This window comes from Mesoplodon densirostris, chromosome 6 (assembly GCF_025265405.1).
Source record: "Mesoplodon densirostris isolate mMesDen1 chromosome 6, mMesDen1 primary haplotype, whole genome shotgun sequence".
Lineage (NCBI taxonomy): Eukaryota > Metazoa > Chordata > Mammalia > Artiodactyla > Ziphiidae > Mesoplodon > Mesoplodon densirostris.
This window is the reverse complement of record NC_082666.1, coordinates 80,671,467-80,699,389: the sequence shown is the minus strand read 5'-3', so window position 1 is coordinate 80,699,389 and position 27,923 is coordinate 80,671,467. Positions and strand designations below refer to the sequence as shown.

The window sequence follows — 27,923 nt, the reverse complement described above, 5'->3', positions numbered from 1 at the left end:
GAATTTAGTATTGTTTAGTACTTACTATTTAGCTTTATTTAGTATTGACTATTCAGTAATGCTAAATAGATTTGTTTAGGAAGTGAAGAAGTTAATATGAAATATCAAAGCCCGAAGAATTCAACAAGATTTTCCAAAAAGCACATTTGCAAACTCTTCCTTTGTCCTTTTTCAAAGTCAGAGATAATAATATTCACGTGAAGTCTTTGAACTCTGAGCTCACCTTCATTCAATAGTCTATATCCCCATTTAATCATATTATCACATTCCCAAACCCTATTTACTTTTTCTTTCTTTTTTTCTTTTTTCTTTTTTTTTTTTAAAGCAGGCAGAGACATCTCTCTTAAGACCTTCATCTGGCCTCAGAAGAGGAGGCCATGGAGTTTCAGAATATGGAAAAATCTGTCCTCTTACGAACACAGCTGTGTGGAATCACTTACATTGAAGTCATACAACACACCAAAGTTGGCTGCTGATGCCTCTTCAGCTCTGGGAACCGTTTTCCTAGGTAAACTGCCATATGGCAAACCCCAGAGGTACTACATGGAGAAACAAAGAAAGCAGTTAACAATTGGAAACAAAGTCTGAGCCACACATGTGATCACAAACGGTTTTGTTTAAAAGCACTTGTGAAACTTTTTCATGGGGACTCTGTGGGTCTCCATGTGGGGTCCCATTTTCTGGGAATCGACTACGAAATCCAGAGTTAAGAACAAAGGGAATGCTAAGGACCCTGCATTCTGACTTCCGCAGACCACCAGCAGTCGAGCCAACCACATTGCTCAGGGCTTGCTGGAGCCCAACTACCCACCACCACCTCTAAACTGGTCTCATTTAGGAGGTCTCGAAAGGAGAGGGGTGGCCTTTTGGCGAGTATAGTGTTCAAGAAAACCGTACTAAGCACTTCTTCATATGGGAATACCCTTCAGGGGTGGGGTGGAGGGAGAGTCTCTCCTTCAAGTCAAGGAAGAGAGGAGTAAAGAGAATCACTCGTACCACTAGAGGGTGTCAACTAGGCGGGAAGACTATACCCTGTCATATCTGCTTCACCACTGATTCAGGTTTACTGCCCCGATCTTGTGCTACCAGATTAAAGAGATATGATTAAGGGCAGAGCCAGCCAGAGACGGGACAAGAGTAGGGTCATACTAGGAGCACTGGTGAAAACTGGAAAAAAAAACCCCCACCCCTCTAGCCCCAGAGCAGACACACGGTTGGCCAAGCAGATGCTGCTTCTTGTGAGACATGAAAACATCCCTTTCCTGGGGCTGGGGCCAAGGGAGGAGGATGAATGTGGATGGAGATTTGGGTGCAGAACTTGATTAGGCAAGGGCTGCAAATCAGCCCCTGCTCCTTCTCTCCACACAAACTGCATGGCTTCCATAGCAGCCCCTCTGGCTTCCTGAGACTGAACAGAACAGAGGGTGGGTTCTACTCAGACTATCTTTCCCCAGAGTTGGAGGCCACAGAAAACGGAGAAGACCAGGGTCTCCAGTTTGTGCAGTGACACAGGAACTTTGGGCAAAAGGGCAAATGCATCAGAGGAATGCTGACTGAAGTTGCTGGGTGGAGGCCCCTGAAAAATGTAGCATTGTTGGCAGGAGATGACCAGTCCTGCCCTCCGTTGGTTTTATAAAGTTAGCATGCAGGGAGCCCAACCTCTTTTGTTCATTTGCTGGAGTCATAATCAATGCCCAGAAAACAGGACACCCCTCAACACCTAACATAACCTGTAAAAAGCATCCAAAACCAATACACTTCCTAGTTCTAGGAATACACCTAATCGAATGCATATTAGCCCCCTCCACTACACATTAGGCATCTGCAATTTCCTAAAGTTAGAATGAATTCGCTACAACCTTTCATTTCCTCCACATGGAAGCAGCATGCTGTGGCAGGGAAAGAGTAAATGCAGCTGATAAAACTCCCTGTACACCCTGCATCTGACACTGAAGAGCATCAAAGTAGTTGGTGACGGAGTTTCAGATTTCCTTAGAGATGAGCAAAAACAAAGCCGTTGTTAACTTGAAATAGATGAACACATACATTGTGCTGCACTGCCTGAAAGTTCTGCTTAGGAGATGAACTCTACTTATGACCTTAGGAGTCTGAGGACTTCTGATCTATGTCCACTGTCTTCTACGAGCCAGATAGCCATAGAACCCCCAGAATTAGCTCAAAGATTATAAAACTAGCAAAATAAGGTACAAAATCTTGTTACAAAAGAAGAATCATGGGTCCTCGTCCCGGATCAGCTTAAAAAAAAAACCTCACCCTGTGGTATTAGCTAAGTCTAATAAGTATAATGTGATTCAGTTTCCATGTTTTTTTAAATGGAGAAAGAAAAACTCATCTATAGTCTACTTTATAAATTTGTTGTGAAGCTCAGTAAGTAAAAGAAGTGTTAAGTGCTTTGCACTGTTAAAAGCTGAAACTCATTATGCATGTAAGGCACTAGTAGTATTAGTATCATGCTTGTGGGGAGGTTTGATATAAAAGCTGGCCTTGATTTTAAAAGATGGGGATAAAAAGTCACTCAAAACAATTAGTTTTGGCTATTGCCAATGCTGTATTAAATACATTGGCTTTGAAATACTGGTACCTGGAAAGATCCTTTGTAGGTTAAACAAAGCCTCCCAACTTCTGTATGACAGCATCCAAAGAAGTCAGAGTCATTTAACTTCTTATGGGTAAGTCCACAACCTCAGTGTTGTTTCTTGGTCTGAGTTAATTGAATCTCCCTCCTCCCCCGACCCCAGCTCAGGGCTTTGTCTTCTGCACTCTGGACCCACTATCAGTTTTACTCTCCTCACTGACCTTGGTCTTAAGAGACCCATGGAATGGGGCGGGGAGGGGGGGTATCTTATTTTATACCTGGAAAACTTTGCTCACTTTGTGTTTCTTCAGATAGAAAAGCTGGATGCCCTGAGTTGCATTAAGTAATGTCTCTTTCAAAGCAAACTTGGCAAAATAAATGAACTCACATGAACTCACAAGATGTCAAAGTCTTCCTCTTGAGCAATTAATATTTGTGCACAGGGACCACCTTGGGAATCTGATAGAATCTATGAATCTTTCCACAGAGAAATATTCATTTCAACATACACAATACACACATTTTATATATGATTTCAGGAGGCTCACGTACCCTTTGGAGAAGGATTAGGACCTGCAGCTCATGGGCACCATTTTGAAGATTAACCTTGTTACAAATACTATGACTCTAAGAGTGTAGGTGGCTAGATAGTCATCTTACTCTTAAAGAAAAGAGATTTTTTAGTAGAGTGATTGCAGAAGAAGCTTTTTTCGGCATGTTTTGTAAACTGGAAGTCAGAACCTTACCTCTGGCAACATGATAAGGCTGAATGTCAGGATAAAGAGAACCATATTTACTCCATACATCCATCTCATGAAGAGGAAGTATGAGGCCACTGATGAGCCAAACTGACCTATTCAAAAGAAAATAAAAGTTTGGAAGAAAGGTCAAAACAAGACAAAAGCCATGTCTTGGTGCTTTTCAAAATAAGTCTTCTCATTGCAACACACGGGTTCTTTTCTTTACAGGCTCTAGCATTTTCTTTTTCTACCCAGAAGGAGAAAATGTTAACATGATGGAAGTAGATGTAGCTGTGTAGAATGACTACAGTGTCATTCTACACAATGACTACATCTTTAGAGTCCATCCAAGAGAAAGCTGCCTTTTGCTTGGCAGCTAGGATTGTTATTTGAAGAGCCCATCTTATTCTTTGAGTTAACACAGTTAAGTGAGCAAAGGTATATAAAGTGGTTATGTCACCGAGTCCAAGCTCCTACCGCTCCCTGCAGGACAGGCCAATAAATCGAGAGATGAGGTGTTGGGGCAAGGAATAGCGACTCTGTTCAGAAAGCCAGCAGACGGAGAAGATGGTGAAGTCATGCCCCAAAGAACCATCTTGCCTGAGTTAGAATTCAGGCTTCTTTTATACGACAAGGGGAGGGAGTAAAGCCAAACATTTCCTGGTTCCATCCAGCCTCCGAAGAGGATGTGTTAGTTTCTCCCTTCCTGCAGTCATTCACAGGTGGGCCTGGTCAGGATGTTTCCCATGAGCTAAACAAAGGTATTTTAGCTTAGTGCTCATTACCTGGAAGGCAGAGTTCCCCAAAATGGGCCATTATGTATAGTTTAAGCTTATAGGTAACATCCCTTGAGTGATTACTGTGATAGAATTCAAAGGTTCTTCCCTAGTACAGTGACTACAATGCCTGGCCAGTAGTTAGCATCATTCTAATTATTTTGATAGTTACTGAACTTCTTCCTCCTTTTTCTCAAGCAACAATGTTCTTCTCAAAAAAGTTTACCACATCTCTTATGGACGGTTATCCTATACACCATCCTGTGCTGTTCTCCTGTGTAAATGGCATTTCACAGGTAGTATAGAAGCTGAAGTCCATTTACTCTTCACATATTTATCTTCTGTCAGGAATTATCTTAGATGTGAAACACAATATCAGAGACAGGGTTGCTGCCTTAATGCAACTTACATTTTAGTGAGATGTGGGAACAACAAATATGCAATAATTTTAAAAGAAATATACATTTATCATAATACATATTAAATTATATGTGTTTGATATATGTAATATTATATATCATCTATTACATGTATATATTATGAGTATTACATAGTATATATGTATGTTATGTATGATATATATCATATAGGTATGTATTATATATGTATATGACATATGTATTATATATTTATACATAATATATATTACATATAATCATATTATTATAAAAGTATATATAATAATTTAGCCAGGTCAGTCCTAGAGGGAAGAAGGTAAAATTATGAGAGGGGTTGCTTTAGGTAGGCTTGTCAAGGAAGGTATACCAGAGAGGTAACATTTGAGCACAGATCTAAAGTTGAAGGAACAGGCAGCAAAGCCCAGAGCTGGGGAAGAGCAGCTCAAGCAGAGGAAAGAGCAGGAACAAATATCATGAGGGAAGCAAGAGCTCAGGACAACTGAGGAACAAACCTAAGGGCTGTCTGATTGGAGCACAATGAACAAAGGAAAGTGGTGATGGATACGGATGAAGAAAGAAACCAAACCACAGTGTGTGGGGTCTCTTAGGGAAAGGTAAAAAGTGAGAGTTTTATGTTAAATGTGATGAAGTCATTGACAGGTGTTAAGCAGTGGGGGTGGGACAGGGGAACTTGACCTTTAAACAGTCACTTCAGGTCTGGGGAATGAATTTGGAGGGCATAGGCAAGAATGTGTTGTCAGCTCGCACTCACCCCAGGGAAAGTGAAATGATCTGTGCAATTTTTACTGACTGAGTCCAAAAACAAAAACATTCTCTTAAATCAGAGAATGGAAGAGGAAGAAAAAACCGGAATTTGAGTCTCAGGTTGAGATCTCATAGATTAACAAAAGCCAAGTTTCTTTGATAATCACTTAAGATTCAACATCAAGTTGCTAGTTTTCCCAGTCTTCCCAGTTTTCATTTTCAGTTGCCCAAGAAGAATCAGTGAACATTCTCAGCTACCCACTGCATCAGGCCCTTTGTCCTGACTCATTTAGCAAAACACCTCCTGGGTACCATTGGTTTTCTTGAGGCCTCTAGCTTTTTTTTTTTTTTTTTGTGGTACGCGGGCCTCTCACTGTTGTGGCCTCTCCCGTTGCAGAGCACAGGCTCCGGATGCGCAGGCTCAGCGGCCATGGCTCACGGGCCCAGCCGCTCCGCGGCATATGGGATCCTTCCGGACCGGGGCACGAACCCGTATCCCCTGCATCGGCAGGCGGACTCTCAACCACTGCGCCACCAGGGAGGCCCGAGGCCTCTAGCTTTTGAAGCATTACCTATGGAGGAGCATTATTACAGGAGAAGGGAGGTTCATGTGGAGCAAATTTCAGCCTCCGCTTACTAAGATGAGACCAAGCTCACATGAGAGTCAGACCTCTATTTCCAGGACTTAGCCCACTTTTTAGGTACCACTTACTTATTCTCATAACACTGTGGTAGTTTTTTGTTTTTGTTTTTGTTTTTAAAGAAACAAAACTTTCTTTAATCATAGATGACTTCATTGTCTATGTAGAAAATCCTAAAGAATTTTTAATAAGCTACTGAAACTAACCAGTGAGTTTAGCAAGGTTATGGGATACAGTGTTAAATTTTGAAATAAATAACATTTCTGTACACTAGCGATGAATAATCAAAAATGGAAATTAAAAGACAATACAACTTACAATATCATCAAAAATATGAAATAGGGATAAAGTTGACAAAATATGCACAAATTTTGTACACTGAAAACTGTAAAACATTGTTGAGAGACATTTTAAAAGACCTAAATAAATGGAGAGATATGCTGTGTTCACAGAACAAAAGACTCAATATTGTTAAGATGGCAATCATTTCCATATTTACCTATAGATTCAAGGCAATTCCAATCAAAATTTCAGAAGGTAGATTCTATAAAATGATAAACTGATCATAAAATTTGTAAGAAAATGCCAAGAATAGCCAGAAAAACCTTGAAAAACAAGAAAATTCTAGGATTTATACTACCTGATTTCAAAACTTACCACAAAGCTAAAGTAATCAGAGTATGATATTGACATAAAGATAAACACAGATCAATGGAACAGAATAGGAATTCAGAAATGGCCCTACACATATATAATCAATTGATTTCTTTTTACAAAAGTGCCAAAGCAATTCAATGGTGAAAATAATCTTTTCAACAATGATGCTGGAACAATTAAATACCCGTATGTAAAATAAAATAAAACAAAAATAAATGAAAACTCTCCACTCTTACCTCATACCATTTACAAAAATTAACTCAAAATGGGTCATAGACTTAAGTATTTAAGAGTTAAAACTATAAAACTCTAGGAGAAAACACAACATAACATCTTGGTCACCTTGGGTTTGGCAAAGGTTTTTTAAAAATAGGACCCAAAAAGTACATGCTATTAAATTTTTAAAGTCCTTAAATTGCACCTTGTCATAATTAATATCTTTCACTTTTCCAAAGATTCTGATAAATAAAAAGGTAAGTCACAGCATGAGAGAAAAGATATGTGAACATATATCTGACAAAGTATTTGGGTCTATAATATACAAAAAACTCTTACAACTCAATAAGAAGACTAACATTCTAATAAACTATGTGCAAAAATTTTGAAAAAACACTTCACCTAAAAAGTTCTATGAATGGAAAATAAACACCTGAAAAGATGCACAACGTCATTAGTCACCAGGGAAATGAAAATCAACTACACACCTACTAGAATGGCTGAAATAAAGACTGATCATACCATATGTTGCTGAGGATGTGAAGCAGCTAGAACTCTCTCTTTCACTATTGATGGAAATGGAAATTAGGTCAACCACTTTGGAAAACAGTTTGGCAGTGTCTTAAAATGTTAAACGTAACACATACCATAGTAGTAGACCAGCTATTCTACTTCTAGTTATTTACGCAAGAGAAATAAAAGCATGTCTTAACCCAAGACTTGTACACAAATATTCATAGCCGCTTTGTTTGTAATAGCCCAAAGCTAAACTGGAAACAACTCACAAGTCCATACTGGATAAGCAAATTGTGGCATATACATACAATAGAATACTACTAATAAAAACAAACTAATGATATATGCAAAAGTATGGGTAAGTCTCAAAATAATTATAAATGAAACAGCCAGGCAAAAAATGCATACTCCATAATAATATTTGTACAAAATTCTAGAAGATGCAATCTACAGTGACAGAAAGCAGATTGCTGGTTGATTGGGGATGGTGGTGGTCATGGAGGGATATGTTACAAAGGGGCACAAGGAAACTTTTGTGAGGGAAGTGTGTGTTCTGTTTCCTGATTGTATGGCTTCATGTGTGTATACATATGCCCCTAGTTATCAAATTGTATACATAAATATGTGCAACTTGTTTTATGTTGATTATACCTCAATGCAACTATAAAAATAAAAACAAAAAGAAGATAAAATAGAAGGCTTCTTCCCTCTCATGTTTCAGATTGAGTGTAACTATGACACGGCTGATATGGTAGCTCTATGGTATCTGGGACTCAGCCTCCTACAGTCTTCTTGCTGTGAAATTCTCTACATGCAGCTTTCATCTTGTGGTTTAAAATAGCTGTTCCAGCTCATTCCATTATATTCATATGATAGCCAGTGGGAAAGAGGGGAAAGCAGTGGAAGGCAAATCCTTTCTTTTAAGGGCATAAACTGGACTTTGAACACATCACTTCTGCTAACATCCCATTGAACTGTGTTACACGACCATAACTTACCAAGGGAGGCCAGGAGATAGAGTCTTTAAACTGGGCTATCATGTACCTAGCTAAAACTCAGTTACCATTACTAAGAGGTAAGAGTTAGAAATCTCTACCCAGCCCCACCCACCCCGTACTGTGGTAGTTTTTACAGAAACCTAAAAGGAATTCAATGTCTAATTGGACATTTTGAAAGAAGTCAGTTACTTTTAAGTCTGAGTACTTGGATTCGTTTCACTTTGTAGAGGGGTTCAGAGTTCTACAAGGTTTCTTGTGTGTGTGATATTGAAAAACACGCCCCCCACGTGTTGTAACCAGATGCACTGGTCTGCAGAAATGCTGAAGCAGATCCTCCCCTCCTAGGACATATGATCATCCACCTGGCTCCCAGTGATTTAATATCATTTCATGGCCCTTATCTATGTTCTCTGGTATCAACTACCCGGGGGCTGCCTCAGCCAGGTTCACTCGTCATGTTTTATTGAAGGCAGTGGACTTCCAGCTTGTTGGTCATTCCAGCTGTTCATTAACAACATTCATCTTTAGGTATCCAGGGCAAGCTTTTCCCTAGAAACACACGTGAAACCCTCTGGTATAGAGTTCTGAGCACAGGATACTGACCCACCCTTCCCTTCCTTCCATCCTTCCTTCTTTCCTTCCTTCCTTACTGGCTTTTTACACTTTTGCTCTTCTAATTAGCACCATGGCCCACCCTTTCCCAGTCCCCCATACACAACCCCTGGCAAATGAGGGTACAGTATAAATATACCTAAAAGCAAAAAAGAGAAGCAAATTAAAATGTTTCAGCTATACGTATACATATATCCCCTCCTTTTTGGATTTCCTTCCCATTTAGGTCACCACAGAGCATTGAGTAGAGTTCCCTGTGCTATACAGTATGTTCTCATTAGTTATCTATTTTATACATAGTAGTGTATATATGTCAGTCCCAATATCCCAATTCATCCCACCCTCTTTCCCCCACTTGGTGCCCATATGTTTGTTCTCTACGTCTATGTCCCTATTTCTGCTTTGCAAATAGGTTCATCTGTATCATTTTTCTAGATTCCACATATATGCGGTAATATACAATATTTGTTTTTCTCTGACTTACTTCACTCTGTAGAAATCCAAAAAGGAGTGGATATATGTATACGTATAGCTGATTCACTTTGCTGTACAGCAGAAACTAACACAACATTGTAAAGCAACTATACTCCAATAAAAAAGAATGTTTCAGAAAGTACCCCCTACCCTATGTATAATCCATATTCATAATGGGTGAAAAAGTTTAGACTCCAAAGCTTCCAAACCCCAGTTTTTAGACTTAACAGTGGCTTCACAACAATTTTATTTGGAAGTAGAGAAGTGACAGCTAGGGCTTTTCTTTACAAAATCCTAGGTATAAAGAAAATGAATTGCAAGAAAACAGATTTCATTAAAACCAGAGTGATTGTAGGAAAGACCTAGACACAGGTCAAAGAGACCAAAGTATTCTGAAGACAATGTTCCTTCTGCATGACACCTACCAGTGGCAGAAGGGGAAAGAACAGTAACAAAACAAACAAAGATCAAAGATCATAACGGAGAGAAAACAAATCAACCAGTTGACATCAAAGCTCCGTATGCCCTTTCCCTTTCTCAACACAAAAATGAAAAAGAAGACATTTTCCCTCTTCATGTTCATTTATCCTAGCAGTTCTATCCTCCTAGAGATTGTTGACTGGAACAGGCACTTCCTAAAAAAAGAAACCTTTCTATAGTGTACCTAAAAGAGCATAATTAAAAAGAACAGTCATTTCCATGTGCTTAGTCTCTCAAATAAAACTGATTTATTCTTGTAAAGAACAATAATGAGGAATAATAATAATAGTAGCTAACATATTTTGGTGGTCAATTACATATACTAAGAACATTACCAGCATCAACTCGTTTTACTACCTCGACAACCTGATAAGGTTAAGAATTATTAGTCCTACTGTGCGGATGGGGAATCAAAAGCTTAAACACAGCAGTTGACTGATCCAAGACTTGATTAATAATAATAATAGCTAAAATTTAATGAATCTTTGTTCCAGATACCTATTTGATCTCTGCATATTAATTAATTTATTTAATCATCATCAAATCCCTGCCAGGGGAATCTATTGTACTCCCATTTTACAAGAGACTAAATTCCATAGGTTACATACCTGGTAGATGATGGAGCCAGGGTTACATATGTATTGATAGTTACGTAGATAGTAAATGATGGAGCCAGAGTTCTAAATCAGATAGTTTTGATCTATAGGTGTCTGACTCCAAATCTTGATTTCTCTTATTCACAGTGCTCTATTGCTCCTCAAGTATAATCATAGTTAAATTCATTTTTAAAAAAATTAATTTATTAATTAATTTATTTTTGGCTGTGTTGGGTCTTCATTTCTGTGTGAGAGCTTTCTCTAGTTGGGGCAAGCGGAGGCCACTCTTCATCGCGGTGCGCGGGCCTCTCACTCTCGCAGCCTCTCTTGTTGAGGAGCACAGGCTCCGGACGCGCAGGCTCAGTAGTTGTGGCTCACGGGCCTAGTTGCTCCACAGCATGTGGGATCCTCCCAGACCAGGGCTCAAACCCGTGTCCCCTGCATTGGCAGGCAGACTCTCAACCACCGCGCCACCAGGGAAGTCCTAAATTCATTTAAAAAAAAAAAAACTATGTGGGCTTCCCTGGTGGCGCAGTGGTTGGGAGTCCGCCTGCTGATGCAGGGGACATGGGTTCGTGCCCCGGTCCAGGAGGATCCCACATGCCGTGGAGCGGCTGGGCCCATGAGCCATGGCCACTGAGCCTGCACGTCCGGAGCCTGTGCTCTGTAACGGGAGAGTCCACAACAGTGAGAGGCCCGCGTACCGCAAAGAAAACCCCAAAAAACAAAAAAAACCCAACTATGCTATATAGAATAAATAGGCAATGAATGTGTGTGTGAAAGAATAGATACAGATAATATCCATCAATCAGCTAAGGCTGGTCAAATTCACAAATTTGGATTGTGCCCATAAATGACCAATTCCTTTTCTCTTTAATCTAACTAATAAATGCTATTTCCTTAGTAAATTATTAATATATGAAAACAGTCTTCGGTATTTATTAAAGTGAGGCCTAAAGCTTATGCAATATTCTTATTCCTGAATTTTCTGTGTTTCCTTTAAATTAATGTTAAAGTTTCATCTCTCCCTCTGGTTATTTATTATTAAGGCAGAGTAATTTGTAGTCTGTCATCATGTATAATTTCCTCTTGAACAGATGGGTAATAAGACAAGCAGATAAATATGAACATTTCTAAATGGGAAAAGACCAGTTAAATCACCTGCTGTAAAGTACAATATAAATACCATCTTGTTAGGCTAGGATTCAAAGTGCAGTTTCTTTCAAACTGATCTAGGGATAGGGAATTAAATGTGGCAAATTTAATTTATATTTTCTGGTGCCTTTAGACCAGCAGGGAAACATGTAGTTTAAACTCTGTGCTTAAGGTTGTCTGTCTAAAGCTACTTCTGGTCTAAAAAAAGAAGAGGTCTATCACACCTTTGATGCTGTAGTTTACTATTAGGAAGAAGCAGATTCTGATTCTTAGAAAGACTTGTAATCTCTAGCTTGAAAGACATTTAATGATTTAATCCATGGTTTTAACAGTAATGCTGGAGTCACAGTAGGTATATATTATTATACTTGTACTCCAGGGAGCACAAATGCACAGCTTCTTTAGCAAAATATGCAACGCAATGTGGTTAATAAGGTGCATCTCTGCAGGTAACCATGTGGTTTTAGGCAGGGCCCTTTTACAAGGCTGGCATGATAGTAAAACTCCACAGCATCACCATGTGATGCAGAACTTCACAGAATTCCTCCATGACAAGAATTGTCAAAGCTATTTTTTATATGAAAAAAAGTTGGGAGTCATCAGGTGAGTACCTGGTCCACACTAGTATAGGGATCCAGGTCCTACTGGAATCAAAATGGAAACAGCATGAGTTTTAGACTTGACTTGAGTTCCTCTTGTGATTCTGCCACGTACGGGACAGAGCTTTGTGGAAACTTAATGAAGGCTGGTAATTTGGGACTCCTTCAAAACCAAATTTAGAAAATATTTGGTTAATATTTATTTAGAGATGGAGCAGTGAGTGAGAGCATGGCGGATTAGAAAGACTTTTGGGAGGGCAGCACGAAGAGAGTGCTTCTCTTTGCCACTTACCACAGTCCATAATCATCTCCATTATTTATTTGCTTGTGTTTTATGAATTGTCTCTCCACCCACGCACACACAAATCAACACATTTGAATGTAAGATCGACCCTTGCCTGTCTTTGTCAGTATTGCATCCCCAGTGCCGAGAAACATGCCTAATAAATGGTAGGCACTCAGTAAGTGAGTATTTGCTCAATCAATTAATCAATCACATCAAGCTTATTCAGAAGATTAAATGAGATGTTATGTTAGATGATTCTGACCTTTAAAGGGAATATAATAACATTTCTGAAACTTTTATAAGATTAAATGGCCATTTCTTTAAGAGAAAAGCATTTATATTAGTTTTATAAAGTATAGATATTATAAATAGGGTACATGCTTAACCTACTTTTTTCTGAAAAAAATTTGCAGAGAAGGTAAATTATTCAGGCCTTTCTTAGTATAAGTCTATTTTCCATTTAACTGTTTCAATAACTTATAACTCAAGAGTATAAAGCAAAGAACTTCACATGCTTACATGGACATCTCAAAGTGATTGTAACTAAATTTTGTGGAAAAGCCAAATGTGGAAATAGAGAGCCCTAAATATAAAAGGATTGCCCAAACTATAGAGCCAGAAAGGAGCAAGAAGACCTCAACCTTTCATAAACTGATTGCATGTCCCATTTCTTTCCACCTTTCATTCAGTTCAGCTTGAAAGACCACCACAGACACACACTTTCCCTATCTGTGGTAAGGTACTTTCTATGAGATGGTTAGTCCAACCCAAAGACTCTGCTAATTTACTCTTAGATAGGTTTCATACTCTTCAACTAATGCAATATCCAAAAGTATACAGTGCACTTATGATTATCATTAAGAGCTTAATACATTACGTATCTTATAGAATATGAAATATATAATTAAATAAACAACTCATTGAAAAATAAATACATGAGAAGGTGGGAAATAGTTCCCCAAATAGGATAACTATCAAGGAAATCTGTAATTACTTATCATGCCATTGTCCTGGTCTAATCTTCTCTAGGACCCGGTGCAAAGGAAAAAGTTTATAAAATCTTCTTCAGAGTAAAAATCAGCACACTACACTGAGAAAATGGCAAGCTTTGGGCCCAGACAGACTTCACCTTTTATCTTGGCTCCTCTACTAACTTATTCTGGGACAGTTATTGACCACAACTCTAAAACAGAAAGCTAATATGCAAAATGCTGGCATGTTAAAGATTAAATGAAATAATGTTTGTAGGGTTTCTGAGTGGCACTCAATAAATGGTTGTTATGGTGATTGTTGATAGAATGGAAAATAAATGTCAATTCTCCACAGTGAGGCAAAAAGCACCGCGAAAAGTGAAAAATATCAGGACAACCTAATCAAAAAATAAATGTGGAAAATAATCCACATTTGTTTGAACTGTCCAGGTTGATTGCTCCAAATTTCTGAGGGAAGAGGGGAGGAGGGAAGATAACTGAAAGTATTATTGAGTAGCTCTCAATATGTTTTTCCCACTGTGACACACATGATAAATTATGGTCATATGTGTAACTCATTCCTATGTGCAATTTCTGGCAATAAAAATAATTCCATTTGTTTCTATTCCACTCAAGATAGGCTATTGCAACAGAAGTGACCATGACATTGCTATTGAGATAGACTGGAACCTGCCCTAGTGTACTTTAAAAATAAATGATTTGTAAACTGTATATATTTTAGCTATCATTAATTACAAATTTCTTAGGATACATCTCATAACTGATCAAGATTCATCCTTATCATTTCATAAATGAGTAGACTGAGGCTCAGAGGGATTAAATGGCTGGCTCAGAGTCAAACAGCAAATCTGTAGCAAAGCAAGAAAAAAATCCAGACTTCTTTCAACACACATTGTGTCAGGATCTTAATGCTCTAAAGGGCCCTCTGTTTCACAATGCCTCTCAAGGTACCATATTTTAGCTGCACAGTTAAAACTTAAGAATTTCATGATGACTGTTCTTTTTTTGATGTGTCTAAATTTCTTTTTGCCATTTCCTAGAATGGTAGACATTTGGAAAATGTCTTCTGTTTGATTTTATTCAACACATATTCATTAGGGCAAAGCAAGTTCTAGGTCTAAGGATCCAGGAAAGAGCAAAACAAAATCTCTGCCTTCATGTCTACTGGAAGAAATGAACACAAAATGAAATGAAATTACTGTATTTTTAATTTATTTTATTTATTATTTATTTAATAATTTATTTTTAAATTTAAGTGAGATATAGTAATATAGCACTTTAGATAGTGATAAGTGTTGAGGAGGAAAATAAGGCAAGAAACGGATGGCACAGGAATATGTGTGAGGAAGTTCCATTAATGAACTGATGTATTTTAATTCATTGCCATTTGATAATGAGGGACAGAGGACTGAGGGATAGTCACTCCTAAAATGTGCCCAATCTTGTCAGTGAAATATCCATCAACTGTGTTATCTCCCTATGGAGCCTGCATTTTAATTAGGCAACACAACATTTAGCCAGCAGGAAAATCTGCCCTGCTATCTGGAGGGGCATGGAGGAAAATCAGATCCTAGTCAAAACTATTACAAACCAGAATATGGCACGATTATGCTCAAAATTATTTTAAATGTTATCCCCTTTTCCTTATATTCTTTATTATTTTAGAAATGACATACTATCATATTTACAATACTTTAAAATTTTTATTTGCCTTATTCTAAGCCTAGAGCCCTATACTAAATAGGTTTCTGATTGAGTACCTTCTCCTGCCTTCTCTGTACACTATGACTATTGTACAAAATGAAGGCACAATATGATATTCATATAGCGAGTTCCTGGATGATTATTGCTTATTCTACTTCAGAGGTTTGAAAATGATACTTTAAGATTTCTTCACTGTTTTTAGACATTGTTCATTTTAATTACTGTCTAACATCCAAGTGAATATATATTTTCTGTTTTTTTGATATTTGTATATGAGTTTTTTAATTGAAATATAGTTAATTTATAATATTTAAAGTGAGTATCTGTTTTCAATGTCATGTTCACTGCCAAAATAAAATCTCTGCCTTCCCAATGATGATTCAGTGTCATTGTGCACTATACTGACTTCCATGTGTAGAAGAAAAAACAAGGTCAAAAAAATATTTTGGTCTAATGCAGGAAGGGAGAATGGGGTCTCCAGTGCTGTGATTGGTAAGTGCTAGCAAATCTTCACAGTGAGCAAAGAGGACATGAAAATATCTTTATTTGTTTGTTTTCTTGTTTTTAATCTTTCCAATAGTTCAGAAACTGAGAAAGGCATCTGATTAGCTTATGAGACATTTTCTAGGACAGCATTCCCCATCTAATGAGATTGAGCACTTACTTTCAATTGCCTTGATTTTATTTTCCCAGGGGACACAAGCAGCTTTGAAGTTCTCAAAATCACGGAGAAATTTTACCCATTTCTGAAAAGAAAGCCAAGTACAACAGTAAAACCCAACTGCTTGTTTGTTAAGATGTTTATCTCCCACACTCATCCCAAAATATCTCATGACAATGAGCTTGGAAAGATCTCTCTGGCATCACATATTGCTTTTTGTAAAAAGGGAAGATGCTAGTTTCACTTGCCTCCCTGTTCCCCACCTACCCCTGGACCAATTTAATTAAAAAATGTTTACTGACTCTCTGTTTCACAGAAAATATGCTGACCACTGAGAAATATCTGTTTATTCTACCACACAATAAGAGAGCAGGGACTGAGTTAGCACCTAATAAGGTGATCAGCAGTTGGTGTGTGTTTAATTAAATATTCATTGTATGAAGAAATTAAAGAAATATAAATAAGACATAGTTCCTGCCTTGAAGGGCTTCTGGATCAAGTACACTGTACATAAACAGGTAATTTCTATACAGGATGGTAAGTGCTACGACTTTTCATTCTGGTAGAGGTAGAACAGTCAGCTAAATGGAAAGGCATGGTGTTATAGGAAAAGGAAGAAGAAAACGAATCATAAATTAGTTTTTATAAAAGATCTTCCTTCCATTTTACCCAACAATGTTGGGTTACCCATGATCAAGAGGACCACTAAGAAGAAGAATGAGCAAAAGGGAGGGGATATGGAAACATATGTATATGTATAACTGATTAAATTTGTTATAAAGCAAAAAAAATAAAAAAAATTAAAAAAAAGAAGAAGAATGAGAATGGGGCAGAAAACTTTGTACATGTACAGATTATGCTGGGATAATGGGTGAACTAGACAGACATGGGGAGCCTAAATAAGATTTGAGACAAGTCTGGAGTTTGAAAGATTACCTAGACCAGAAACAACCCAAATATTCATCTGTAACAGAATGGATAAATAAATTACAGCATCTTCATACGATGGGATACAACACATAAATAAAAATGAACTATAACTCTCATGACATGAACATATCTCATGAAAATAACATTGCATCAAAGAAGCCAGAAACAAAAGCATAAATGCTATATGATTCCATTTATTTAAATTGTAAAAACAGACAGAACTAATCTATGATATATATGACATATAAATATATATTACAGATCTATCTAAATATTTCATGTTTAAGATATATGAACTTTAGTCACTAAACTCCCATCTTTATGGGAATATATTTAGCCTCAGGTGGTATAACATTTGTAAAGAGGAGATAATAATACCTACATACCTACTTTGCTGTGAGAATTAAATACGGAAAGATTTTTATATAAAGATTCAATTTTTATAGAAGGATTTAATTCAGTGCTTGGTACATAGTAAGTGCTAAATAAATGTTAGTTTCTTTTCTATCTTTTCCAAAGATCTATACTTATATTGGCATATCATTTGTTTTTTCTTAGTTTCTATCCAATCTACAGCTGATGTTCACGGTAAAGAAGAGCTATATGGCCGTGTAACTTGTAGACATTTTGAGAAAGAAACCTTGACCCAGAACCCCTTAACTCCCAGGGAATGAAAATGAAAGGGGCTCAGCCTTTTACATTTGGAAGTGATAAAAGCACACAAGTCAGTCTTTTGCCATAAATCAATGTTTATCGACTTATTTTCATTTTAACTCCTTTAAAGAGCCTTTTAGGACAATTTTTTTTCTGAATCATCCCTTTCTCCAAATTTCAGTAATGCAGAATACTCTTTATCTACTGTATATGTACCTATGTATAGACATAACATATAACATTTTTTTCACTCAGAACAGAACCAATTTTACCACCCCTCGGGGGCAACATGGCTTCTACTGAGCATAAATGGCACCAACCAAACTGAGCTAAGAAAATACTTACCTTGCCCATCATCATCTTAAATGCAAACCACCGTTTTCCTTTTCCTTTCCCAAGAGCCCCTTCATTTTCATTCACAAATTTTTTTGCTTCCCTGAGGAAATAAAACAAAATAAGGGGTGGGTGGTGGTGGGTTGAGATTAATACAGTATAAAGGTAGTGGATATTTAATTTTTTAGGTCTACTGCCTTATTTCTTCTAGACACTTTCAAACCCTTAACAAGTGAATGTAAGCTGAATTTCCTAATCTTGGGACTTGTAATGGATGTTTAAGTTTTTTAATTCTGGTCAGAAAGAATGAGATATTTCAGCCTCACTTATTAATCAGCTGGAGTCATCAAAAAGCAAGGAATTTGGGCCTCCCTGGTGGCGCAGTGGTTGGGAGTCCGCCTGCCGATGCAGGGGACGCGGGTTCGTGCCCCGATCCCGGAGGATCCCACGTGCCGCGGAGCGGCTGGGCCCGCGAGCCATGGCCGCGGGGCCTGTGTGTCCGGAGCCTGTGCTCCGCAACGGGAGAGGCCACAGCAGTGAGAGGCCCGCGTACAGCAAAAAAAAAAAAAAAAAAAAAAAAAAAAAAAAAAGCAAGGAATTTATGCTAAGTGTCAAAATAGCGAACTCTAGTTCTTCTCATTTCTACCACATATAAAATTGAATCTGAAGTTTACTTCAGATTCTGGCAGTCAGAATGTTTATTTTAAAATACTTTCTTTCCTTCTTTTTTAAGGATTGCTTTTTAAAAAAAAATAGGGCAGGGAGTTTAGGACAAACTGACATAGAACACACTTATGGATCTGTTATTTAATCTCATAAAAGCAATTATGACTTAAAACAGAAAAATCATACTCTGTAAAGCAAATGCGGTTGAGGGAAGAGAAAAAACGAAAGGAATACTTTTTGGCCTCACATTCCGAAAGGGCTTCAAATTTAAACTTTAACGTTATTCCCAAATATTTGTACACTTACAGTAGTCACATTAGTGTCTTTGTGTATGTGGTAAAAAGCATTAATTCATCAAAATGGATAAAGTGAACATGTTAAATATACTACAACTTTTGTAACCTTTTTAGTCATTTCTGCTATTGTTTGAGATATGAAAAGAATTTTTAAAATAGAGGCAGTCCAGGCTTGCCTTGACCTCTCCAGGGCCGTAAAAGGCATAACCCAAGAGAACCAAGGGATAATCCAAACCTGGACATTGGTTCTACAGGTACAATGCTGTCGTCAGTCGGGTGGCCCCTGGAATATGTGGTTTTACAGACAAGCCCCTTCAACACGTGACTATAAATAAACAACACACAAAGTACTCTCTAAAAAGTGAAAAATGAAACTTCATCCTTAAGTTGGTGAAGGATTTTCTGTGTTCCTTAGTATCAGTGCTAAACTCATGATTTTACAATACCCAGTGATGAAAATAGCACGTCTGCTAACTTAGCTGATAACTAGAAAATGGTGCCCCATTACTCACCTGTGCATGTGCACCCACCCATGACCTGCCATAAAAACACAAGCACAACAGAGAAGATTCTCTTCAGTCATCAAACAGACTTCCCACATCATTTCCTTAATGGCAGGGACAATATCCTGTCCTTTTGTATCTCTCAGAGCACTGTTCACTACTTTGACCATAGGAGGTGTTTAGTAAACTGAAACCTTCTTGAAATAGACCTAAATGGCATAATTTGGATAGACAGAGACAAGGGAGTATCTAATAATTGTATTTTCCACATCAATTAATGCTTGAAGGAAAAATCATTCCTAGACTTTGGGATTGCACCCTTCCCTTTAGTCTTCTCAGAAACCTAGTAGGACAGCTTTCTAGAAATGAAGAAGATTTATTAGGCTGGCCTTGTCAAACACCCTGACATTTGACATGACTTCTGGGCTGTGAAGATTAATTGAAAAACAGTTTCTAGAACATTCTACACATTTAAAAATGTTCAATAAAGCCCCATCAACAAGTATAAACTGAGCTCTCATGGCTGGGTTTTTAGATCCATGCAATCAAAAAACCGTATCACAGTTAAGCTTTAACTATGTATTATAGAGATGATAAGACAGGAGTGAGTGTGGTACTTAGCAGACACTTTATAAAATGTTGAACTGATCTAAGCTGAAAATCAAGTAACGTGAGTTCTAACCCAGACTGATTTGTCTCTATAACTTTGCCGATGTTTTTGTCACTCTCTGTACTCACGTTAAGGAGCATCCCACTTCTCAGAGGAAAGACTACTTGCTCAGGACTCGCACACACCTGAGCAAGCTCTGGCAGTTTCCTTCAGTTACTGTGTAGCTTTTAACAGGTCAGGATTCTCAAACAAACAAACAAAAATTGGGCAATTGCTTCCCTGCTTGCTGGGGTGGTGGCAAGAATAAGATGAGACTATAGATGTGAATGTGTTGAAGGAATTATTACACTGTCACTTCCACTGTAACACTTGTTTTGAAACCAAGAATCTGTTCTAACATGATTGCTTTATATTATGGAACGATTTGAACATAACACAAATTTTGTGTTTGCTTACATGTGATTTTATCTACAAGAAACACTGGGTGAATACAAGAAAAAAACACATCCATCTAAACCTAGCAGTATATATACAAAATCCACACACCTCATCAACCAGCTACTTCATGGCACCCCATGTGTTAGAAAAGTCACATCCATTCAGAGCTGGTGTTACAATGACCCTCCTTCCATGCTTCACAATAATTCACAAACTGCAATCTTGTCATTTCCACAAGCAAACTTCAGGTCTTTTTTAAGGTAAACTGCCATATTTATTGCAGTGTTTATGTATTTCTCAGCCATTAAACATGTGTAAAATGTTGCTGCCATTTTCTTAAATTTCTATCTTTTTTTAATGTGTCACTGATGATGTTTCTGAATATTGTGCCCCATCCCCATTTTTCCTGCAAGCCCTGTAGTTTTCATTACCCAATTTTTCATAGTGTAGAAATTTTTAGGAACCTATACATCATGTTATAGCAATTATTTGGCATCAAGAATTTTGAAATTCATAAAACCAAGTATATACAGGAATTATCACATCATTCTCTATTATAATAAACATATCTAAATGGAGGACCAAAAATTCTTCTTAGTAGTAAAATCAAAATTTGTTTTTCAAATGTAATAAGGTGACTTTTATGGGGATATCCACTGCTCCTGATGTTTAGCAGATATTTAAAGAATATCAGTTTGGCCTATTAGAATTAGATCAGTTTCTAGCTGAGTGGCCAATTAGAAAACATGACGGCTCTAAGCAGACAGGAGTGTAAAGAAATAGCTATGCTACTCCATATTTCTGACAAGATTTTAAATTTTGTGAGCTGATAATTATGTTACAGGAACATTAAACTAGCAAGATTTAAGAGAGAGAGGGAAGTCAGGGTTATAACCAAATTTAAGTCACCACAAAATTAATTATAAATTCATTTAATAAATACAGAAACTTATTTTCATGGCATTCATAAGGTTTCTTATCAGTTATTATAGATATATTTTCCTTTGGACAATCTAAACAAGTTTTTATTTTTTGTCTCTTAAATTGCCAATTTATCCCTGATACTAAGCATAGTTTCATACTTCTCTTCCAATTACTACCCTACCCCACCCTCAACATACATATCCTGACGGTTTTCAAACGAAAGTCTGGACTTCACTCTACTCCACATAGTCACAAGTGCCCTAATGCCCTAACCCCTCCTCCATTCTTCAAGAGATCTTCCCCAAGTTTCATACCTAAGGACTCCCTGACCAGCCATTCTAGAGCCTCCTGTTCCCCACTTCCCACCCTGGACAAAATAACTACTAGACTCAACTCATCAGAAATCTAGGGGATGACTTTAAAACAAAGCCAGGGGTATGGGGTGGGCAGAGAATTGTTAAGCAAGAACAGATTCTTGATCCCCCTAATCTGATGCTCTTGGGATTTAAGAAAGCACTCTTGCACCTTTCCGGCCTAGAAGAGGGGATATTGGGGTGGAAGAGCTCAGTGAAAGCACACACCTTAACACTATTTTGGGGGCTGACCTTTACAATGAGCTGGCATGATTTCAGGATGGAAGAAAACTAGTATCACCCAATCCCATCCTCCCTGATAACAGATTTCTTAACCAGAAGACAACATCTTTCACTGTACTGTTAGAAACAAGATACAAAAAGAAACTAGCCAATATGGAGATAAACACTGACTGATACTTATCACACTAAAGTACCCATAACAGATGTCAGAATGCAAAAAAACAAAGAGCAGAGTCTTTGAAAACTAAAAAGCAAAAAATTTTCTTTATATTTTTCCTGTAGTGAATACATTTTCCTATCCATTTGAATTGATCTGGATAATTTAAAGGGATTTATCTACATAGCTAAAATGAAATAGGCTCTTGTGGATAAACTTTGAATATCTGGTGGCCTCAAACCATCCAAATATCTGACTGAAAAATGTGTGTTGTCCCCTTGAATTGCATTCAACAAAAGCTGCCTGCCAAGACTGTAATCCAGTCTCCAGGTCTCAGAGCTCAAAGCCCTGGTACAATATGCACAGCTCTCTGAGCTGTAACCCCAGACCCAGGGATAAATAATTGAGCAAGGTCTATTTAATGACAATAATACCTGGCCTCATAATTTATTTATCAACCCCTTGTGTTGGTAATTAGAATAATAAGGTTTCATGGGCTTTCAAGAATGCTTTCACAGTTAGCTGAAGGAGCACGCTTTGGCCTAACTTACAAAAAAGATAATTTACCCATAACACATGATACAACCCTGATGACACAAGGGATTTAGGACATGCTATGCTGCCTTTGACACATTCTCATCCCAGGAAACATGTTCTCGTTTGGGTTAGGTTAAGTTGACTTTTCTTTCCTCTTGTTCTCAGTTTGATAGTATCATTGAGCAACCAACTTATTGCTCAAGTAAACAAAAGACTTTTCAAAACTGGTCTTTAAGGCAACTGTAATCAAAACTTGTGCTCATGAACATTACTTCCCAGTAAAGGGATCAGAAGAATGAAAGGTTTTTTCCTAACAAACAATGCCATTTAAAAAAAAAAGTTGACCAATTTAAATTGCCTAAAAGTCAGAACTCTGACTTTTCCTAAAATATTACTGAGTAATTGAAAGAAAGTTGAAGAGGTAAGAAGACAGTCTAATATACAGAGATTGAAAATAAGGATTATAGGCCTTTCTAGATAATATAACTCCATAATTAGACTGGCAGAATTATTTTAAGTCATCCTAATACTGGAACTGAGGATTCAAAGCATGTGCTTTTATAACGGGGATGCTGGTGGCAGCAGTTATAACGGTTAAGATGCTCAGCTGTTTCATCTATAAAACAGAGACAGTAATAGCTATTCCATAGGGTTGTTGTATGCATTATAGGAAATAATATATGTGATGTGTTTAGTAACAATGTATGTAATGCATCCATGGTGAACAGGAAGAGCACTATAAAGAGTAACTATTATTAATAGCAATAGTACTAACAGGGCTGACTTTAATTTTTATGCTAACTCTCCAAATTAAAAAGTTGAGCAAGGACTAGATACTTCCAGGCAAAACCCTGCAGAAAGCCAGTCCACGTCCCCTTAGATTGTGACCCTAGTGAGATGTGAGAATAGTGGGAATCAGTCTTGTTACCAAAAGAGCAGGAGAGAATTCAGCCTTACATTTGAGACCTGATGAGAGTGCCCAGGTGTCCGGCTGCAGAAGCCGCAGCTATGATGCTGCCGGGGAGGAGGTATTGGTGGGTGCCAGCCCGAGTCCTGCTCCAGCCATGCTGTGCTGCTGCAGAGAGCTCAGGATGCTTGGACAGCTGGGGAGTCTGTGGTAAGAGACAAAAAGAGAGCTCTCTCCCTTGACTAGGACCACATTCTATTCAGTTCTGCGATCTGTATCTTACAACTGAGACACAGATTTGAGTTCTGGCTCTGTCACATACTAGCTGTGTGCTCTTGGGGAGATGTTGTTGATCCCAAGCTTTCTCGCCTATAAAATGTGACCAGCAACAGTAACAGCAATGACAGCTAGCATACTGAATGTTTGCCATAAAAGCCAGGAACTATTTATGTCCATCATCTCCTTTAATCCCCACCAAATCTTGCAAGGTGGGAACTATTATTATACCCATTTCAGAGATGAGGAAACTGAGGATTAGCTCAGTAAAAGAAGTGTCCAAATTTACCCAAAGAGTAAGTGGCATAGCTCAGCTAGGAATTGAGCTAGTATGTCCAGTTTTCCCAGAATAACATCATTATTTACCTCATGGGACTGGTATAAGGACATGTAAAAGTTGAAACAACATAAACAAAGCAGTTCTTGGTATACCTGGGGTAAATGGTACTTTTGATTATTATTCAAAGACATTTATTATTTTTCTGGGCAATGTATATGATACATTGAGTAAAACTTCAGAATAAAGAACGATCTGTACACTATCTTTACAACTATGTAAAAATTGTGTGTGTCAATGGCCAAAGACTGGGCAATTATGCAAATAATTAGTTCCTCTATTTTCTAAACTTATAATACTGTCATGCAGTTTTGTTTACAGTAATAAAATATAGATCTTTATTTGTTTCAAGGCACTGTGCCGTATGAAGAAAAAGAAAAGAATGTAGCTCTATGCTTTTGTGTAAGGCATTTCTAATTCCATTAGAAAGCTAAGACATAGATAAATATTTAGGGCATCATCTAATTACTACCAAATGAATAAACAGTAAAATTAAGTGCTGAAAGATTCAGATGAGAGAGTGGGGTGGTTAGAAAGAACCTTGAACAAAAGGAGGATTCAGCTACATGGTCAACGTTGCAGGAAGGACATTACAGTGCAGGGAAATGGTGTGAGCAATGGTGAAGAGATGGAAATGCACCTGGGGTCTTCTGGTGGGTGATGAAAAAAACAGTCTAAATGCTTTAGAGGAGGAGTTGGCATGCCCTGATGCCCAGTTAAGCAGTACATAATTCATTCTGATCTCTATAAGGATCCATGAGCATTTTGTTAGCAGGAAACTGATAAGTGCAGTACAGAGTACTATACGAAAAATGTTGCAACAATGATGTGCAAGATGAATTAGAGGAAAACAAAATGAGAGGGTGGATGTAACTTGATTTCTAATGCCTTTATACAAGCTGTTTCCTCTTTCTGGAATGCCCTTCCTGTCTTCTCCACCTGTTCTCTTCCTTTCCATTTTCAGTTCAACAGCCAGGCCAACACTACAGCTCCTCCATAAGGTCTTTCCTGATTTTCCTTTCTAACACTCGCCTCCAGCCCCAGGTCAGGGTGATTTAATCTCTGACCTTCATGTAGTAATTACCTCAGGTATTGTAGTTAACCCACGGTCCATTTTCACCACTGCATTGGGATTTCCTGAAAGCAAGGTCCATGTCTTTTGTTCTAATTTCCCAATATTTAATATAGCACCTGGCACAGAAGTGAGTTTCAACAAATGCTATTGTAATGAATGAACACTTAAAAGAAGACTAGATGATAGTCTGGCTGTGGTTCCTAAACTACCTACACCTCAGAATCACCTGTGGGATCTTTTAAAAATTTCAAAGGCCAGGTGTCCCCATTCCCAGACCACTTAAGTCACAATCTCTAGGGGTGGGGCATAGGCATCATTCCTTTTTAACATCCCTAAATGGTTCCAGCGTGCAACTAGTTGAGGACCAAATTCAGAACTAAACCAAATATTATTTGTTGACAGTAGTAAATTTAAGAGATTTTTACGTGGCCAAGCAAGTTGTTGGAGGTTTGGGCTAAAAAGCTACTATATCAAATATGATTAAATATGATTATTTTGGTGTCCCCTTGCATTGGTAATACTCTACATATTTTGAGGCTTGATAAATTTATTTTCGTGAATAACATTATTTTTCAAGTCCCTAGCTCACTCTTTATCTTATATCCCTAAAGAGTAACTGACTAAAAATGTCTGAAACAATCTGAAAACAAGGAACAAAGAACAAGCAAAAATATTGTCTGTATATTCACATAACCTCTTACCCTATATATGTGGCTTATTTTGGTGTGCTTCCTTTTAATAGCACCACTTCACAGATTTCAGTTTAAAATATATATATATATGGAGAGAGAGACAGAGAGAGAGCACCAAGACTTCTAAACATTTCATCAGCAATAAACATAACAATGATCTATCTGTACACAAAGAGTTCTTAAGACAATTTTTTGATCAGCTCTGATGATATTCATGGAGATGTGTCAAAGCCAGCTGCTGGTGTTGGTAAATAACCAAAGCAAAGCTTGGGTAGGTCAAATCTGTATTAAGTTCAAAGTTACTACCCATAGAAATTCTCCAGACCTAGGATAACTTCTTTGTTCCCTAGACTATGAAACAATGCTAATTTTCATGGCTGGCTTAAATGTCAAATAAAAACTCAAACATATTTTAGTTGTACCCTAGAGGTCAGTCGAGCATCTCAGAGTAATTTTAGATGAATCAAGGGAGAAACAACATAGCTGGGCTTTAGTAGTTTAATAAAGAAAGAAAGCACACTAGATCCTCTTTCTACTTGCTTATTAAATCTTTTCTGAATTCTGCTCTAGCTGGTTAATTTAAAAATCAATTTATGGTTAATAATTTTCCTTTGTATTATAATAGCAGGGAGAGGGGAAAGAAGACCATATAGATTTCCCCAGGAGCTAAAAGTTTCTGCTGAGTTTTAGATATTGGTCACAGCATAAACTGGTTTTCTGCCATACAAGGACACCAAAAAATTCTAAGATTTGTAACGTTATCAGCAGAGACAATGTGCAACTAAGTTGCTATAAAGAATTCTTTCTCCATGTAAAACAATCTGTAATAGTAACTTCATTAATATCTCTCCAGATCTTCTTACTAAGCTCTGTATCAAGGATTTTTTATTTTATTTTGATTTTTGTCTTTTGTTTTAATGAATCAATAAGCATGCAATTAACAACACTAATACCTAAAACAATAACCCTGAAAGTAGGGGTGGCATTACATGGGCTGCAGAGTTCTAGGCCATATCCCTAAGACATCGAGGTATATCCCAGTCTATTGTTATTTTTTTGGCTTTTGAGCAGAAATGAGATTTAGGGACAATGTGTCCTTCAAGCCACAAATGAATCGTAAGATCAAGAGCTGAAGAGTAACAAGAAAAGTTAAATCTAAAATCTTACCTCAACTATTCTCAATATCAAAAATTTGTAAAACGTCAGTGTATCCTCTCCCTCTTTCACTGTGGGAAAATTATACTCAGAAGAAGGTAGAAATAGCACTGAAAATACAGATTGCTATAAATAGATGTAAGAAGGACCTATCAAATCCTGATCAATAAGTAAATTTATTTTATTTCTATAATCTTTTCATTCTCCTTTTTACTTAGCCGTTTTTTCTAAGTATTTATTGAGTGTGTTTTAGGTTTTTAGCAGTGAGTTAAGTGTTTTGAAAAAACTAAAAGAAACATGTAGATTCCTTTCTGAAGCTTAAACTCCATTAAGAAAAAAGAGATATAGGCCCATAAAATTGTTACACAACAGTGCTAGGGAGCCTTGAAGTAAAAAGGGAGAGGGCCCTGGAGGCTTGAGAGCTTGTTGAAGACATTGTAGATGCGATAAGAATTAAACTGGATATTAAAAGGCTGATAAAATTGAGTAGGCAGAGAAAGGCATTCCAGGCATCGGTTTGCAGAAATTTCCTTAAGAAAGGAGATATTTCCACCATGAACCTCAAGTACAATCTCATATTCTTAGATATACTAACATTCAGGGATTGGTAGACATACTGTGCTAATTTTGCTTGGTTCATGTGCATTCTAATCAAACATGTTTAATGAATTCTGAATACTGTGAAACAGAAGGATTCATGGGGCACTGCCTGAGAGTGAGAGGAGCCATTCTGCTTTGAAAGGTTTGGTAAAATATTTCTGCACGACACCTGTGTGTTCATATTTAGCCCCTGGTCAACATTTCTAAGTATTGTGAAATATTTTTTTCAAAATTTTGTGTGGTGATATTTAGGAATACTAGAAAGCCTTAGTTTTCTGTTAGAACAGTGTGTTCTGCCTTTTGATCCAAGAGTAGGCAAGAAATTTTAAATTATGGCAGTTCAGTGAGCTCTGCGAATAATCAAGACTACCTGGT

The 27,923-nt window shown here is 37.5% G+C and overlaps 1 protein-coding gene across 1 annotated transcript in view; it reads right to left on the bottom strand.

Moving 5' to 3' along the window:
- TMC1 (transmembrane channel like 1) overlaps positions 1-27,923 on the bottom strand; it is a 397,602-nt gene that overhangs the window by 58,709 nt on the left and 310,970 nt on the right. Inside the window, exons 9-12 of the mRNA XM_060102312.1 lie at positions 17,792-17,882; positions 15,866-15,947; positions 3,343-3,449; positions 441-539 (exon numbers count right to left, since the gene is read on the bottom strand). Coding sequence (XP_059958295.1) covers positions 441-539; positions 3,343-3,449; positions 15,866-15,947; positions 17,792-17,882 — 379 coding nt within the window. The remainder of the gene's footprint in view (positions 1-440; positions 540-3,342; positions 3,450-15,865; positions 15,948-17,791; positions 17,883-27,923) is intronic.